The sequence below is a fragment of the Lissotriton vulgaris genome, chromosome 5, assembly GCF_964263255.1.
Source record: "Lissotriton vulgaris chromosome 5, aLisVul1.2, whole genome shotgun sequence".
Lineage (NCBI taxonomy): Eukaryota > Metazoa > Chordata > Amphibia > Caudata > Salamandridae > Lissotriton > Lissotriton vulgaris.
The window spans coordinates 1,064,175,118-1,064,193,669 of record NC_141693.1 but is presented as its reverse complement, the minus strand read 5'-3'; the positions used below and the strand labels follow the sequence as shown (position 1 = coordinate 1,064,193,669).

The 18,552-nt window shown below is 44.6% G+C and overlaps 1 protein-coding gene across 1 annotated transcript in view; it reads left to right on the top strand.

The window, feature by feature from the left end:
• The window catches only part of COL17A1 (collagen type XVII alpha 1 chain), a 189,336-nt gene that overhangs the window by 19,375 nt on the left and 151,409 nt on the right, over positions 1-18,552 (top strand). The window contains exons 2-6 of the mRNA XM_086922741.1: positions 9,479-9,544; positions 10,688-10,735; positions 11,452-11,544; positions 16,735-16,857; positions 17,090-17,137. Coding sequence (XP_086778867.1) covers positions 9,490-9,544; positions 10,688-10,735; positions 11,452-11,544; positions 16,735-16,857; positions 17,090-17,137 — 367 coding nt within the window. The 5' untranslated portion in view covers positions 9,479-9,489. The remainder of the gene's footprint in view (positions 1-9,478; positions 9,545-10,687; positions 10,736-11,451; positions 11,545-16,734; positions 16,858-17,089; positions 17,138-18,552) is intronic.

The following is an 18,552-nucleotide window of genomic DNA, read 5'->3' as shown; positions in this document are numbered from 1 at the left end:
TTATTTGTCCCTAGCCGCTCTGCTGCCCATTTGTCTGTCTTAGTAGTGAACAAAACATAACAAGTGCAATGTAGGCAGGTTTTGAGAAAACATCTCTACCAGGCAAGCTTTGGAATAAACTCACCACATGACAGCAGGTGGAAACTTCTAGCAAGTTCTCCAGCTTCAAGGAGCTGGTGCAGTTGCTGCAGGGGATCTCCTTTCTGCCTGAGATACATTGTTATGCAATGGAATGAAGTGCAGTGCATCCGAGTGCATAGACTGCAATGTCTGAGAGGGTGGTTTATGTGAGTGCAGTGCTCCTTGTAGGATGTCTGCTGAGGTGTTATTGTTGTCCCAGGGTTATCTTCTGGGGTATGCGTGTCGCTGGTGAATACACAAGGAGTACCCAAATGTCAACAAATAAACCAAAAAAGGTGGCTGAAGAATGGTTGTTTCAATAGGTTGTCTACTGAAGCCTGTTGCATTTAGGTTTGGAATATGCAAATATCCCAAGGTTGACAGATCAATGGGAATTGGTTTATCAACCACATTTAATCTCTCACTGGAAGTTTTTTTTCTTCATGTTAAATCCCATTGGTCAAAGGTGCTAGTATTCTATTACTGTCTTGTAATAGAAAAAACCCAATGTAAAAAACAAGAGGAAAGACGATTGTGTTATCCTCTGCAGTACTCGATTGAGCGTTTGAAGATTAGTAATCTGATACTGAAGTAGACTTTCAGACATTGAATGATTCCTAAAACTGCACTCACATCTTTCAGTTCATCGTCACTGTACTATTCTTCTGGTGCCAAGGTATACATTGTTGCTCCACTTGATACAACATGCCCTGTCTGGCTCCACATGGCGTCTCTTGCTTGGCTGCAGACACAAGGACGTCAGACGTAGTAGTCACGCATGGCCGACGTAGCACCATCTGCATGCGCTCACGACAGGAGCTCTCACCTCCATCTATTGATACATGATATTCTCGGATAAACCCTAGTACGCTTGGAGACGTCTGGGGGCTTCTAAGCACGAGTCAACTTTCTCAAAGACAAAGCCAAGAATCAGGCATACATTAGTAGACTACATGCTTCCCTCTCAAGGATACCCCGGCCCGTTATGTCATCCTAACAGCATTTATTATAGCAATGATTCATGGCCACTAAAAACAAACATCAGAGCGTCCATAGATGAATAATAAATTAAAAACTGAATTTGACGCAAAGAGATCCCGGAATGCAAAGAGGAAGGGGCTGGTACAATTATGTTCTGAAAAATATTCCTAAGTAAATGAAGGACTGAAAATAACTGAAAATGGGAGCTACTTAATAAAGAATAAAGTTTGCCTGAATTTGTCAGATGCCTCTCCACCTGAACCATAAAGAGGGGGGCAAATTCCAATCTTTTTCTGCTGCAATGCAAAACGTTATGTTTCCGGCAGTGACAGTTTTTGCTTTTGGGACCTGAATTTGATGCTGCAGAGCTCAGATTGCGGGCAAGTGTGTCCGGGCCGTGAAAATGATCCTGGGTTTAATAGGCAACCGGGTCAAAGATCTAAGACCCAGGGTGATATGGGTTTCATAGGCAGCCGGTTCAAAGATCTAAGAACCAGGTCAAAGATCTAAGAACCGGGGTGATATGGGTTTTTAAAGGCAGCCTGTTCAAAGATCTAAGAACCAGGTCAAAGATCTAAGAACTGCAGGGGTCTGGGTTATAAAGGCTGCCGGGTCAAAGATGTAGGAATCGGGGTGATATGAATTTCTTAGGCAACTGGGTCAAGATCTAAGAACCGGGGTGAAATGAGTTTCATAGGAAGCTAGGTCAAAGATGTAGGAGTCGGGGTGATGTGTGTTTAATAGGCAGCCAGGTCAAAGATCTAAGAACTGGGGTGATATGGGATTAATAGGCAGCCGGGCCAAAGCTCTAAGAACAGGGGTGATATGGGATTAACAGGCAGCCAGGTGAAATATTTTAGAACCGGGATGATATGGGTTGAAAAGGCAGCTGAGTCAAAGATTTAAGAACCGGGATGATATGGGTTTAGTGGGCAGCCGGGTAAAAGTTCTAAGAACCGGGGTGATGTGCATTTAATAGGCAGCCAGTGTAAAGATTTCAGTACTGGGGTGGTATGTTCCATATGTACAACCCACAAGTCAACTTCCTACCTTTGTTTTTGGACTAGTTGAAGACAGCGTAGCCATGTGTCTAGTCCAGGTAGATAAATGGCGTGTACATTTACTGCCACTGTGTACATTTTAGGATCAATGAATTCAAGGTAAGGATTTTTCACCGGATTTTCAATTGGAGAAAACAGGTACTGGGAAAGTTGGAGCCCACCAGGGACAGGCCAGTGTCAAGCTGAATATCCAGGTTAAGCACAGATGTAGCCGATGTAGAGGGTGGGGGCTTAATCTGCAGCCAGACAACCTTCTCCTGCAATCCTGCTTTGAGAAGCAGCTGTGATTGGTGGGAGTCAGGTTTAAAATGTTTTGCACAGCCACCACAGTATTAGGATCAGACATTTGGCAAGAGTGGAAGAGTCTTGTGCCCCTGCTGCCCCCAAGGCTCTCTGTGAAAGATTGAAAGTCAGCTGTGTTTCATCAGCAGGGCTGCAGGCGCCATTTCAGGAAGTGGAATATGGACATTGAAGTTCTGAAGTAGACAATATGAATGACCATTATGCAAGTGAACGGTGGCAAGAGATTCCAATGGAGTCATTGCCTACTTTCTCTGCCTTGAATTTTTCTACAAATATTGATGAGGAGCATGTAAGCTTCCGCTTAACGTGTTAGAAACTGAACATAGGCAGCAGATCAGCTGGGAACATGCAGAAGAGCGGTGCAGCTTGAGAGGGACTATGTCAGGAGAATACAAAAGTGTGTGTGAGTGTCTGTGTCTGTCTGTCACCCTTTAGAGGCGTGAGCACATCTGTGAGGTGTGAATGGAGGATGAAAAACTTTGGTGCAGTAGAGTAATCTGTGACATGTAATGAGGCCCCCCATAAGGGTTGGTATCCCAGGCATTGTTTGGAGCATCTTTGGTGTAAATGTGACTCTGCAGAGTGGTTGTCCCTCGGCATAACAGTGGCTATCTGCGGAATAGTGCAGTGGCGGCAGGTCATTTTAGAAGGGAGGAGGGCAGGGAGACGCACACGTACACACTCACTAACACCCATGCATTCACATGCACGCACACACACACCTATTCACAACACTCACTAGCAAATTCCCATACATACATTCATAGATACATGCACGCACACAGCAAAAAAATAAAACCAAAATAAAACGTACCTTCACTGTACAGTGGGAAACCTCAGAGGTCTCAGGAGCATTGGGACCAGTGTCTTCTCACATTGGCTGTACTTAGGTCAGACAGTGAGAGAAGGCAGCTGGGGTCAGTGAGACCGTTGTCCCCACCACGCTCTGTGACGAGGTATCACTGATTGACACACAGCCCTGGGCACTTCAGGGCTTAAAACTGAAGCACCAAGGTCCGAAGCAACCAGTGACGCTCTCCATCATTATGAGGGGAGGGCCTTGAGGCACTTGTGCGAGGCTGAGAAGGTCAAGCCCACAGGGCTGTGAAATTGTCTGCCTGGCAGAGTTCAGCTCAGGCAGCCAGGAGCTAGCACATTTAGCGCATGTCTGGCTCCGGGCTGCCTGACCTGAACAAGAAGGGTGTTTGTCAGGCTGACCTTTGTTCAGACGGACAGACATTCTTCTCGGTGGGAAAAAGGTGGGGGGTGACCCCTCAGCCCACATGGACAGGCCACTGCTTGTATACTGGTAGCCCAGGCATTGTGGGACTGCCCATAGCTTTCGACGGGCAGCACTATCATATTCTCTGGTACCTAGAAACTGCCCACAGCATAAGGTGTACATACCTGGCATGGGATGGTGGTAATGTGTGAGTGAAAATTCCTAGGCAGCTAAACATTGGAAACCAAGTGGCATTAAATGACAGCGAAGAAAGGGACCAAGAAAAATTACATTAAAAAAGCCATAATTTTTAATAAACGCAATTAAAAATCATATAGGGCCATATGTAGGTAAATGGCATTTACCGAATCGTAAATACCGAATTTTACCGATTCGGTATTTACAATTCGGTAAATGCCATGTAGGTAATCATTCTGTAAATATTACCGAATCGGTAATATGCGGTAATTACCGAATCGGTATTTACCGATTCGGTAATTGCCATTGATTCCTATGGGCCTTGAGGCCCATAGGAATCAATGGCAATTACCGAATCGGTAAATACCGATTCGGTAATTTTACCGATTTGTCAAGGGGGACAGGGTGTCACTTTGACACCCTGTAGCACCCCTGATTTTGGCTTATGTGCAATGTGACACACATACATGCCCTTAGGGCATGTATGCGTGCCACATGGCACAGGTGTACATGCACAGATGTGCATGTACACAGAAATTCGTTATTTACCATGCCATTGTATTTCATGGTAAATAACGAATTTCTAAGGGCCTGTGGCACTGTTTCCAGTGCCACCTACATCCCAAAATTCCGATTCTGTACATTTACCGAATCGGTACTTTACCGATTCGGTAAAATTACCGATTCGGTAAATATACAGAATCGGTAATTTTCAGGCCCCCTACATCTGGAATTACGAATACCAGTCGGTAACGGCCGAAATCGGCCGTTACCGACAGGTATTTTCCCACCTACATATGGCCCTTAGTTCATTACACAACATATACTATATGATAACAAAACAAGGGTTTAAAAAACATACATTTTATACAGAGACACTAGTCATAAAAATGGACACCCAAGAAACTTTATGTAGTTGGTATCCTAGAACAGTGGAGAATAAACTTGAAGCGCGTTTCGGCGTGGACAACGCCTTCTTCAGGAGCCACACAGTTATAATTCTTTTTTTTTAAGTTCACAGGATTTAAAGATGCTTTCAGTTCGAATCCGTGGATAAAAAGTGACAGGAAAAGATATAATCCTGACTCTGAGTAAAAACCTCCTACGACGTGCTAGAAAAAGGTTCCACTTTCACTGCCGGTAATCGGCATAAAGTCCTTATCTGAAGAGATATACTTCTTAAGGGATATCTTTATCCTGGTCCTGCTAGGCGCGATCTCAAATATCTTGTTAGCATGCAGAGGTATTTATAGATATCACGAGTAAATTCCTTAAAGTGCAGAACTATCTCTTCTTCAAACATGATAAAAGCAAGTTGTGGTTATTCTTGGAGTGCGCGAGGTTGTCGTTTAAAGCCCCCTGTGATAAGTCAGGCTTCTTCCGACCAATAAGCAGGATAATGCTTGATATGCATAGGAGTGACGGCGTCTCCTTCAGCGAAAAAGTGGATGGTACACACACGTGTTTAGCAGAAGGTCTGTGAAACAGTGGTAGTACACATATCTACTTGATGACAGTGGCAACCTGATACTTTGGCACTAAGTTGTGTATTTATTAAAAATCTGAACTCGTAGCAAAAGTAGTCATCTTTCGAAAATAAAAACTTTTTTTTTCTGTGACATGATCATGTACTTGGACAGGAGGATGGCACATTCCTTTCGCATTGTTGCACACAAATTCCCATGAAAAAGGCCTACCATTCTGGAATCTGCCCCTCCAGGTTATCCCTATTTGGCAATAGCTACAAACAACCTTAAAACGCCAAGCAATGCACAATAAAAAAAAATACACTCAAATTGATTTACATTTTACCCCCTTGTCCGACTGTGGACGAAAAACAAACTGTAGTGACATGGTGTCACCACAAGGGCCCTCACTGTGCTGAAATGATTCATATCGAGTAAGTTACTTTGCGAAAACTAAGTTAAACCAAAAATCAAAATGACTGCTTTTTCAGTTTGAAAGTACAACATGCCAATTACAATAAAGAGTTACAGCCACTAAAATCACCATGATTAATGATTTACTGCTGCATTAATCGGAGAAACTGCAGCGAGGCATCCTTTTTCTGTAAGAAAATATTTTGTATGTGCAGTCAAAATTATTAATAGTGCAAACAAAAATATCAAAAATATTTACTGAAACTACCTACATTTAAAGTGACGATTAGCATTAACCCAGATTCAGGGCCCGCGGTTAGTATTTGTATAGGTGTGACAGCATAATCCTTAGCATCACGAATACACATAATAAAGTGATAATGACGTATGAGTTTAGCGAGGGTGAGTTCATTTTTGTAAGGTTTTTAGGAGTTTTGGTATCACATTTTCGGGTTGCAATCCTAAAGTTTGTAATCATCCTTTTATGATCTGCAAACATTTTTACTACCATGTATTCTAAATCAGTGTAAGAAATTTGAGAAATCTGGTTGGCCAACCAGAGTCACGTGACTCTCCGGAGAAAGGCAAGGGCAGGGTTGGATTGGGAGATAAAATCGGCCGGGCACGCTAAAACAAAGTGGCCCACATTTGCATATTGCCTTTCCGCAAATCACTTCTTCGGCGAATTTTTATTTAAAAGGGGGGGGGGGGGGGGTAAAAAATGCATGCATTAGTTTACACTGGTAAAACACCTGAAAACAAGTGAGGCCACTTTTGCTCAGGCCCCCTGCCTCGCTCAATATGCATATATTAATGGGCCAGCCCAGCGAGAGAAAGGGAGTGACACCTCTGCCCTTTGATAAAAGGGAGGTAATGGATGCCCATCTACCTCTAGAAAGGCCACTCAAGCACCCACTGGGCCGCTGGCGATATCCGAACAATGCAGAAACCACCCAAATTGGCCCCCCAGGCTGCTAAAAAAAAGCAGCCCCTAGCTGGAACTGGACACCAGCCCCTCTGGCATTGCCCGAGTGCCCGTGTTACCAATCAAACGCTGGACAAGGGGACATTTTGTACTCCCCTGTATGTTTGGGAGCTCGGGCTGTGCATTATGGCATCGGCCATACTGGCATGCCATCAAATGGATGAAGAAAAGTAGGAAAGGTATTAAGTGAATGGGATTTTTTGTTGTGAACTAAAAGCTGGGAGCTTTTCTTCATGACTTAATAATTATTATAATATGCTCTGCAGAGCGCAGCAAGTGAGTATCAGTGGGCACTTGTTCCTGTTGAATTCCCACCGCTGCGCATCGACTTCCACTATGTCTAATCTCTTCCTCTTGACCTCAACCTGCCTTCTCTTTCCACTGTATGGATGAGTACATTTTTGTACATTCTGGCATACTGAAAGATATATAAAAAATCTCCAACTGAATAACTAATACCTACGGAATATATACTGAAATGTATGGACTTCCTTTAGATTTTGGTGGATGGGACACACTTCACAAAAGTAACAGGTACCCCAGACACCATATTATAAGTGCCATAGGCCATAACTCACTTCCAAAACGTAGATGGAGCATTCACCGTGTTTGTGATGGAGTATCCTATCCACCCAAATCTAAATAAGACCCTTTGTAACATGAACATAACATTCTTTAAACTTCCCCAATGCTCCTGGCAGGGGCAAAGCTACCAATGGCGCCCTCACTGCAGTGGAATATAGTTCGTTTGGCGCTCTACCATCAAATCCTCAAGCGATTCCTAATTTTGAGATAAGAGAATCAAAACAAAGCAAACTAATCTAGATCGTTGTCTTCAGGAGCAGAAGCTTCAGGCCTTTTTTTTAGAGTAGGGCTCAGTGAGATCTCCCCTAAAAAGTTTGTGGGTGTCCTCTTCTCTGTATTTGTTCTGTCCTGCATCTGCCCAACACTAGATCAGGCACTAAGGCCCAGATGTAGGTAAATCTGATTTACCGACTCTAGAATACCGAATTTTACCGATTCTGTATTCTAGATTCGGTAAATCGGATGTAGGTAAAAATTCGGTAATTTTGACAGAACCTGTATGATTTGGTGATTCGGTAATTGCCATTGATTCCTATGGGCCCACAGGCCCATAGGAATCAATGTCAATTACCGAATCGGTAAATACCGATTCAGTAAAATTACTGATTTTGCAAGGGTGACAGGGTGTCACTTTGACATCCTGTTGCACCCCTGATTTTGCCTTGTGTGCCATGTGACACACATACATGCCCTTAGGGCATGGCTGTGTGCCACATGGCACAGGTGTACATGCACAGATGTGCATGTACACTGGAATTCGTTATTTACCATGTAATAGTATTACATGGTAAATAACGAATCGGTAATGGCCTGTGGCACTGTTTTCAGTGCCACCTACATCTGTATTTACCGATTCGGTAAATTTACCGATTCGGTATTTTACAGTAAGTTACCGATTCTGTAAATTAAGCCTACCTACATGTCAAATCCCAAATACCGGTCGGTAACGGCCGAAATTGGCCGTTACCGACCGGTAATTGGCGACCTACATCGGGCCCTAAATCTTTCCCATCATGCACTCAAAGAAAGATGCAAAACTTATGTGGTTGCATCAGCCCTGTGTTAAAGTCCCTGAACGCTAGTTTGGTTTGACCTCAATTTCCTTAACCTTTTCCATGCACGGCACGGTACTCCGGTGCTCATGACGAGCTGAGCTCGTCATGAGCCGTGGAACGCTCACAAGCGGGGATAATTCCCCTGCTGTGCTGAGCGTTCCACGGGAACGGGTGTGGCCATGATGAGCTTCCACGGGAACGGGTATGGCCATGACGAGCTCAGCTCGTCATGAGCACACGAGCACTGTGCCTCATGACGAGCTGAGCTCGTCATGAGCAGGGGGGCGCTGTGCGCGCCCCCCGCCCCCCAGCACAGCAGGGGAATTACCCCTGCTGCAAAGGGGGTTAAACTGTGAGTTGAATGTCCGCCACATTCCCATCTAGTCCAATATCACCAATGTCATACAAGCGTACCCTACCATGGAAGTATATTGTAGAGTTTTGCTTCCAGTTTTCAATATATCCAACATCAGTGGTATTTTACGTCCAATATTTAATACAGGATCATGCAAAATAATTTTGCCCTATGGTTAGTGCTACCAGCGTAACACCAAGTTCTGAGTTCTTATAATTTTGTCAAATAAGAGAACTAAATCAGGGATACAATGATAAATTGCCCAGCATCACACAACCTGGTCAAGTGAAGAGGCTGTCATTTGTACTTAGATGTCTTTAGAACAAATTATTAAATAGGCGACTGTTGATTAGAAAGCAAAATAACAAATAAGGCTACATGAAAGGATGGAAACATGGAAACAGGTATGAGAATACAAACATTGCTGGGAGTGGTTTTAACTTAAGACTTCTCAAAGGATAACCCCCCCGTCCCCGCTAGCCGATGAGGAGGTGAGCATTGCTTTGAAAAACCTATAATGTGGAGCCTCACCTTCTTCTAACATAGGGTGTGTGCGGGTCTCTGTGCCTGGTTACCAAAGCTTGGTTTCCATTCTAATCACTTGAAGTAATGTTGGGGGCTACATTTGCTGTGATGTGCAGGGTACCAGTATCAAACAAGAGTCTTCTTCAGGTGTAAAGTGCTGTGATTGCCTTATGTTGACAGTCACTGACTCCCTCTCGTATCTTTCCAGGTGACTATGAAATGGACAGTCTAACAAGAAAAAGCCATCGAGATGATATGGACTACAACGGACGAAGTAAGAGACAACCCGAAAATATTTCTGGCATGCCATTTATTACATTTCACTTGCAGATATTTGGTGCTGATTAAAACAGATCAACTGCTTGAGGCTATAATCTGGCAGTTAAGGAAGGGTGTAAACTAGTTGTAATAAGTGCCTCCCATTATTTGAGACTGCGGGGTGCGCCCCTAGTACATGCCATCACTGTGGGTCACTTTAAAGACATCCCAATGAACTGTTGACATTCGTGGATGTAGGATTCTTAGAGGAAAGGCAACGTTTAAAATCAACCATTACCGAAGACTTTGTTAGTCAAGATTAAGTACCATTTACTTTGAACGAGATTTGACATCTAACACCAAAAAATGATAAATTGTATTTTTATTTTTGGAAGTTTTCAGTAGGAAAAATATTAACAATTTTATACATCACTCTCTGCTTTTTGATTTGAAAGTACTCTTGCCACCCACGTCTGTTACAGATGTCTTTCCATAATATTTAAGACAGCCAGTAAATCATTCCTACCACTAAGCCCACAAAAATATTAAAAAACAATTATATACCTATACGTTTAAAACTAATATTTACTCTAAATAAATACAAAAAGAATACAATAATTGTGCAGGAGGGCCCTCCCAGTTCTTAAAGTACAGTCCTGTACCCCCTTTCAGGCAATTTGAAGAAAACATAATCAAACTGCTGTAACAGCACAGAGAAACGCTACATGTGTTAAAGTAAGGATACACTTAGTCATTGATGGTGGAAACGTTAGGTTAATGCAAGCAGAAATCACATAGGGATGAGAGAAAGAAGATATCCAAGCAACACAGAATGTAGGTAGGTCGGCAGACCATCCATGCTTGGTGGTGACTATCCTAGCACCTTTACACCTACTATGTATGTAAGACTAACACTGTAAGACACTCTGCCGTCAGTCAATGGGTGGGGGATTCTCACAGGCCAATGAATCAAGGTGGCACAACTTTAGAATGCTGCAGGGCAGACAGGATGAATTCATTTGGTCAATATCCCACCCATAGGCTTGGATCTGAAAACTGTTAGTAAGTTAAGTTCCGTTTGTGAACACATTGAATATGGAAACTTGGATTTATCATGGTCATTGCAGAAGAGATGCTAACCACAGCTCCTTTCTTTCAGCTTTCACAGAGACTGTCACTACAACAAGACTTGCATCTTTACCACCAAGTAAGTATTCTAGGACTGGTCCAGTGTCTGTCACCGCTCTTACTCCGTTCACTCTCTATGACTCCATCGCTATAGGAATGGAGAGAGGTTCAAGCATACGTAAGTCCATCACCTGATTTTGTCGTAACACTGTATGAATAAAGGACCCTCAGTCGCCCGAGGTCACTGATGTCCATTATTTCTTCCTCAAGCCTGTGAGATGTCTTGTTGCAGGGTTATGACCCACTACTAGTTTAGCATGGCGATGCCAGTCTTTTTACCTCCAGAACCGTGGTGCAAATCCGGCTCCGGTCAGTAGCGATCAAACAATATTAGTGTTTGCTGGCCAATGGGGCACTCATAATTTGAACAAGATTGTGCTCTTGTTTCCGTCCCCTAAGAGGGTTGGTCTTTATATGAGTAAAAAGCAGTCAACAGTTGGAGTCTTAGTAATGGAACCCCAGCCCCCCACCCCTTCCACCTTTATGGCACCACATACCAGCGCTAAGGCGTCATGGACAATGGTTAAAGGCCTCATAACCCTGATATGGGACAATAAGTCCTCAGAACGTCTTCCCATTGGTTGGTTCACTTCTGCCAATCACAGACTCTGGCTAGACCATAGAATCAGAAGACATACTTTAAGTGAGGAATGAATGACTATGATCCATTGGGCATTGCAAAGCTTCGCGATTCTTCATTTCTCCTCTAACATATTTCTTCAATGTGCCCAACAGAAGGAGGAGCTGGGGGAAGCAGTAAACTATCATCTCTAACTCAAGGGAACTCAATGGACAGAAAGGGGCACAGCAGCAGTTACGTCATGTCATGTGAGTATTGCAGAGAATAGGGGGGCTTCAATCATTTCTTGCTTGTTTGGTTGCCCTTTCACCTTTTTTTTCTATCAGAAATTAACAAGGCCATCTTGTGCTATGCATTTCTAATCTTGAGATTATTGTCCAATCTTGGTTTCAAACTTCGATCCTATGTGGGATGGAATCTCGTAGTTGATGCACTATCTAACAAGCACTTGCAAAGGCAATCAGCCTCTCCTTTTGGACCGCTTGGCTTCGCCAATACTGTTTGCTGCTGCTTTGCAGCATCAACAAAAAGCAATTTGTTGTTGATGCTGTACTGAATAAGGCAAATTGGGGCGGGGGGGCGGGGGGGGGGGGGGTGCGAGTACGCAGCCTCTGGCAGTGGGGCAATGTAATACAAATAAGCCAGGTCGGGGGAGAGTGAAAAAGCAGCCCACGAAGGAGAGAAAAACACTGGTGCAGGATAAGAAGTTCAAGAGGAAAGAGCAACAGAGGGGTTGGGGTTAGGGGAGTTTGGCAGAGGGAAACATGCATGAACAAGCAGCACACAAAGGGAGAGAGTAACACAGAGCATGGGACAGGTATTTAGCGGGGCAGAAACATGCGAGGAGAGAGCCGGAAAACACATGCACTCCAATGCGGTGGTTAACCAAAATGAAAAATGTAGTCCCTATGAGTGAGCCCTCAAAGGATTCAAGTCAGTCAATTACAAGGATGGTAAAAAGGCTATTCTCCAGAGGAGGGTAAAACACAATAAGAGACAGTCGAGCCATTGAATAAGAAGCAAGCAAATGAGTGACAGTAAAGCCGACCAATGGTATGCAATTGGTGGGCTGTAAACGCACTATAAATTCTATATGTGCTCAGAATTGGTCTTTTGCAACCAGGCAGCTCATGTTGTCCAGTAGGTGAGCCCTGACAACTAGGACTGTGGTTTACTTATAGGTCCTCACGTTCAATAAGCCACAGATCTGAATTTCAAATGTAGAAACCTTTTGAAACAACTCTATATTGTGCTTTAATTTTATATTTTGTATCGTATTGCATTGGTTTTAATTAACTGTGCAAATAAAAATTACCTTACCTTACCTCTAAGGAAAGAAGGCCATATGGGCCTAAGAAAGCAGGGATTGGAGAACAGACATAGAGTAGCACCTTAATCCAGCAGCTCAAAGCAAATCTCAAATGGAGAGATGCCAGAGACTGCAGGGGGCTACAATCTACATGATCAGCAAGTGTCCTTCTGGTTTCAGAAAGAAATGCAAATTTAGATGTTATCTTTTAAAAGCAGTCAAACTACATTATATCTCTTGATTGCTTAAAAGGGGAAAATCCTTCCCTAACTGGTTCCAGGGTGCACCTGGCAAAATGCCACTCCCCAAACCCCGTACAGGTGTGAAATAGACATTTTATCTATTTTTGATAATCAGAAAGATCCAAACAGTGCAGGGGGGGGGTGACGTCACTACCTAACATAGCAACTTTTTACCTTCAAACAGCATGTCACTCTGGGTCTGCTGAAGGGCTGTCAGTGCGCAATCTACCGCACATTACATTAAATGTCACTCCTTACCCGTGGTAAGCAGCTTCACAGGAGATGCTTAATCCCTGGTGTTTTTAACAAGGACACTTGAGAACGAGCACTGGCCCAGGGCGTGTCATGCATGTTTTCAATCTATGGCCTACATATGGCGGCATCAGCGACAGAGGACGCCTGCCCCCGAGGGATCCTTGCATTGACTCCGGAAAGCAGCAGAGAAGCCAGAGCCCTCCTCATGGGGCGGGTGGAGGCTGCGAACAGAGGGCGCTTTGTAGGAACAACCCGCCATTCATCGCCTGTCTTGCTGCCTGCCCCGCCCTCCATCCGCTGAGCCCCTCCCCGTATTGTTGTCTGTCTTTAGCAATTAAAACATTTTTAAGTCTTGCTCAAGCTAAGAATGAAACCTATAGGGTTCAAAACACCCTTTGCGGGGCCTGTTTCATTGCATTGACATGCCTGCGCTAGAAACGCCTCCGACCGCAGCCGGTTGCTCGGTGTGAAGTCACTCACTGCCCCAGTCAGGCAGCCAGGGGTTCATCCGCTCCAGGGTGCAGCCTGCCCCAGACATGTGGAAGGTAGCATCCTCCTGCTTCTGAAGGGCCGTGAAGTGGAGATCACGGCGCCGGACTCCTCTGTCCTGAAGGTGGCAGCATTGACCGTGCAATGCTGGAGGTTTTTCATTTAATTTGGAAATAAACAGAGCCCTCTTATTCTAAAAGCCAACAAAGGGTGTGTGGCTCGAGCATCGGAGCATGGAAAGTCACAGATGCAAGTGAGGCCGTGTCTCCACACATTTGTCAAGAATGTATTTCTTCCATATTTGCAAAAGAGCAGGTGCATTTCTAGATGCGCAGGGCACAGAGTGGACTGACCTTGAGGTTTGCAGCCCTACACCCAGTGATTTATTTTATTTATGCAATTTTATATAGCGCGGACTTTACCGAAGGTGTCAGAGCGCTTCACAATAGGAACAGAAATGATACAAACTGAGAACATTACACGAGCAACAGATTGCAGCGGCATACGTTACGTTACATACGGTAAAGTGATAATTGTGAGCAAACAAGAATACATGAGGTAGTAAAAATTGTGAGAAACCAAAAATACATGAGGTAGACAAGGTAATTGTGACACTTGTGAGCAAACAAAATACATGAGGTAGTAAAAATGTGGGCTACCAAAAATACATGAGATAGTAAAAAGTGCACAGGAGGAAAAAGTGACAAGTGTGCAGGCTACAAGAGAAAATAGAGTATAATTTGCGGTATAATACTGCAATATATGTTAGACACTCAAGCACAAGAACAAACTATTACGTAGGCAAAAGTGGCACTTGTGCAAGTATCAAAGGTAAAAAAACATGTGAGAGGAAGCAAACCGTGTGTTACAGGGGCAAAGTGGTGAGTGCAAGTTGCAAGAGGGTACCAAACACAAGTACATGGATAATACTGCAATAAAAGGCAAACACTCTAACCACAAGAACACACTGGGAAGGCACTTCCATGGACATGAGAAGTAGAAATTATCAGTAGTGGGAGATCTTCCTTCAGATAAAAGAGAGTTACTTTTGGAGGTGTCTCTGGAGGAGGAGAGCTTTGAGGTCCCTTTTAAAGGCCTGGGAGGAGGCGGTGGTCCGGAGCTGAGGCGGGAGTGAGTTCCAGATTCTCACTGCGCTGCCTGAAAAGGATTGGGCCATCGTTCTTTCCTTCTTGAAAGTGGGAGGTTCAAGCAGTAGATTCTCCGCATTGCGTGAAGGTCTAGAACCTCCAGAGAGTTTCAGTTTATTCGCCAGGTAGAGAGGAGAAGAGGAGTGCAGGGCTTTGTGGGTGATACAAGCGGTCTTGTAGATAGCTCTAGCCTCAAAGGGAAGCCAGCGGAGGGTAGATAACATCGGTGTGATGTGATCGCTTCTTTTGGCCCCATAAATGAAACGAGTTGCTGAGTGGAAAACAGACTTAAGTGGGGACAAGTGGGATTTGGGGAGGCCAGTAAGAAGAGAATTGCAGTAGTCGAGTCTGGAGAGGACCAGTGCTTGCACCAGGGTTATAAGGTCCCGCTCCGCGAAGAAGCGACGGATTCCCCAAAGAAGGCGCAGTTGGTATCGAGCTGATTTCGCAATGGAATTGATGTGGGGAATTAGATTGAGTTTTTTGTCTAGTATGACACCAAGGGATTTGGCGCTGTCGACAATGATGATGGTGGGGATACAGAAGAACTTGTACATATGTCGCAGAGTACAAGTGCATGTAATGATACAGCATCACGGGTCTGGGGCCCATCTGTGCATAGAGCGAAGTGCTGGAGCAAGCCACTGTACCCTGCGTGCTGGCTGTAGATGACCCTTCCCTGTAGCGCTCTTTTACGTGTGAGGGGTGCCCTCTGCAGGCTTTGCAATGCTCCTACCTACATGTGTTCCTTTCCTCTCCTTGCTCTTGGGTGGTGAAAGTGCTAGCCTTCTAGTAGTCACCGTGAACACATTAAAGTGCTACGTTCCTGCGTACCACGCGCTCTTTCTATTGACCTCGACCTCTACTTCCCCCCCCCCTCCTCACTATTGTCCGGGGTTGGGAAAGAAATACCAACGAACAACGAAGCGTCGCAAAGGAAGAGGCATAAACAACGACCGACAGAACATGGACAATCGAACTTTTAACCAACCCCCCCCCGCCCCCGCTCCTTTCTTTCCCTCTTTTCTCCCTTCTCCTTTCTCTGTCTTTTCCGCTCACGTATATTCCATGCTCCATGTAAATAAATATTTTTTACTCAATAAAAAATTACAGAAATAAAAAAAGTGCTGAATGAAGGCGAGCCATGATTTTGAAGACATGAGCACGCAGTGGTCAGTTAGGCCACCTCTGCCCATATTACAGAAGTGCCCCGGGGTCGCAGCGGGCATTTGCTTTGTGCTTCCCCCGGGCACTTTGAAATTACAGAAGGGGCCGTAGACGCTTGTGCGGTCTCTTCTGGTATAAAGATAGCACAGGTGCACATGTTGCGCTATCTCAAGAGGTCACTCCCTCATTTGCATGGGGGCGTGGCCTCATGCAAACAAGGGAATCTCTTTACATCTGCGCTCATTCTGTATAATGGATGTGAGTGCAGAGGTAAAGAAGCTGTCATTGTGCCCCCTGATGGCAGCCCTCTGGAGCGGGTCTATCGGATCCTAAGGACCCCCATACAATCCTTTGCAGGCAGGTGCAGTCACTCACTGCCCCCACCTGCAAGGGGATCTCTCCCCCCTCATTAAAGTGCAGGTGGGTGCCGCCTGCACAGTGAAACATGGAGCATCTTTGAGGCCACCGCTCCATATTTCACTTGAATGCACTGCCCCAGGACAGCGTGAGTTCAGGACTGCCCTGAGGCCGGCGCATTCAATTGAATAGGGCACACATTCCCTGTTTGCGCCCGGTGCGCCTGTTTGAAAGTGCACCAGGGCGCAGACAGGAAATGTGCGCTTTATAAGTAATATGGCCCCTGGCGTTCAAACACTCTCCAGAGCATGAGTGCCCAGTCATTGTGTGAAGTGGGCCGGGTACTTGCTCCATTTTGCCACTTTATATTCCATAATAACACTGTAGTTCATCAATGTGATTATTCGAGGGGAGCGCAGTGGTCTCCATACCACGTTAATAACACATCTCTGTTTATGATCTGTATTTCAGCGACCACCACAAGAGGCCAAACGAGTACCTCCATGGCCGGGACAGGTGGCAGGAGGGCGCCATCTCCGAGCCTGCACAGTCCAACCTTTGAGAGAAAGTCTCACCGCCAGGCAGGATATGAAGGTACGGGTTAGAGGTGACATTTGGCAACATGAGTTGGTCATGTATGTGACCTATTCTAGGCTGGCTTCAAACTCACCCTAGCATCCAGCTGCCAGTTCATGGGCAGTTGAGTGTTTACAAAGCAGAGAGAAAATGTACTATTGAATTTTTTCTCAAGGTGGGGCATTACATTCCAGATCAAAGATCTCGGAAACTAATTTATTCAACAAATTCTGTTATCCTTTCATTACAGGAAGTTCAAGTGGAAACTCCTCCCCTGAGTTCAGCAGAAAAGAATATGGTATGTCCACCCGGTATCTAAATATTATTCTCTTTAAATATTCATGAACAAATAAATGTTTGATTTCATTATGTCCTCTGGGTCTCAGTAGAAGTATATCCTGGTCTCAGAGCTGTTGTCTTTTAATTAGGAGTTCATTATAACGAGGGCTGATAACTAGATCAGGTAAAAAAGCTCAACTGAAGAGGTTGTGTCCAAAAAAGGAAATTTAGATAGTTCATGTCAGAACCCATGTGCTTCTAGGGCAACACGTGACTTATTACCCAGAACTTCCAGATTTTCTGTGGCACTAACCTGTTGGAAAGTCTTTCAATTTGCTAACAAGGCAGTCCATATCTATACCATGGTGGCCCGCTGGGGTATCCCTGATCTCTTGAGCTTTACCTCTGTCTGTGCCATACAATATCTATCCTGATGCCTTCTCACTGATAAGAGTCCTTCGACTTTCCATGACGTTTTATCGGGAACGGTTCTGTTTTCGATAAATGTTGAAGTCCATACACAATAAGCATCATATAGTTGGATAGATGTACTCTGCTCTTCAATGGCAGATGGAAGCTCCTGATGTTATTGCAGGAGGTCTTGGTAGATTCTAATGGCCTGCATGGATGTCAGCCTGCAAAGAGAGTGATCAGCACACTGATGAAGAGCATATATCCTCCTGCATGTTTAAAATATACATGTATGAATGGAAGCGCGCAGTGGGTCCTTGCATCATTTTGCCACGACTCATGGATGCTGTATGTGGGTAAGAGCTGATTGTGAATGGGTTAGTATGTGGGTGGTGAGATTGCATGCGATGGTGGGACAGCGGGACCTTAGAGTCATGACTTTCTGTCCACCGGAGGCACTTCAATGGAATGGGCTCCGAAAGTCGTAAGAGAGGCCACATCCTGCTTTAGTGCCGCAAAATGTTCATTAACCCACTTTTGCTATCGAACAGTGGTTCTTAACCTGTGGTCTTGGGACCCCTGTGGGTCCTCGAAGCCCACTCAGGGGGGCCGTGCCTGCTTATAAAGAAGCAAAATTGAAAACTTTAAAACGTTCTGTAAATGTGAAGGAATTTGGAACTAGAGGCAAAAAAGGATATTAGCCTCCTCCGATTGATTTGTGGGAGCAGTGCAAAAGCATCAAGCAAAACATAGGATGGGTAATTAAATGAAATTCAGATTCCTTTTTAGACATTTGTTCAAGAAGGAGATACAATATTTAATCATTTTTGTATTTGTTTGATGAATGCTTGTTTCAGTTTTGTGTGCATTGTTTTGAGTTTTAAATCATAAAAAATGGTTAGGCTCGGGTCCCCGGCTTCCTGTAAGGACTCAGAAGGGGGTCCCTGGGTTCCAGCAATCAATAGGTGAGGTCCACAGAAGTCATAAGGGTAAGAACCATTGCTATAGAACATTTGTGAAAAC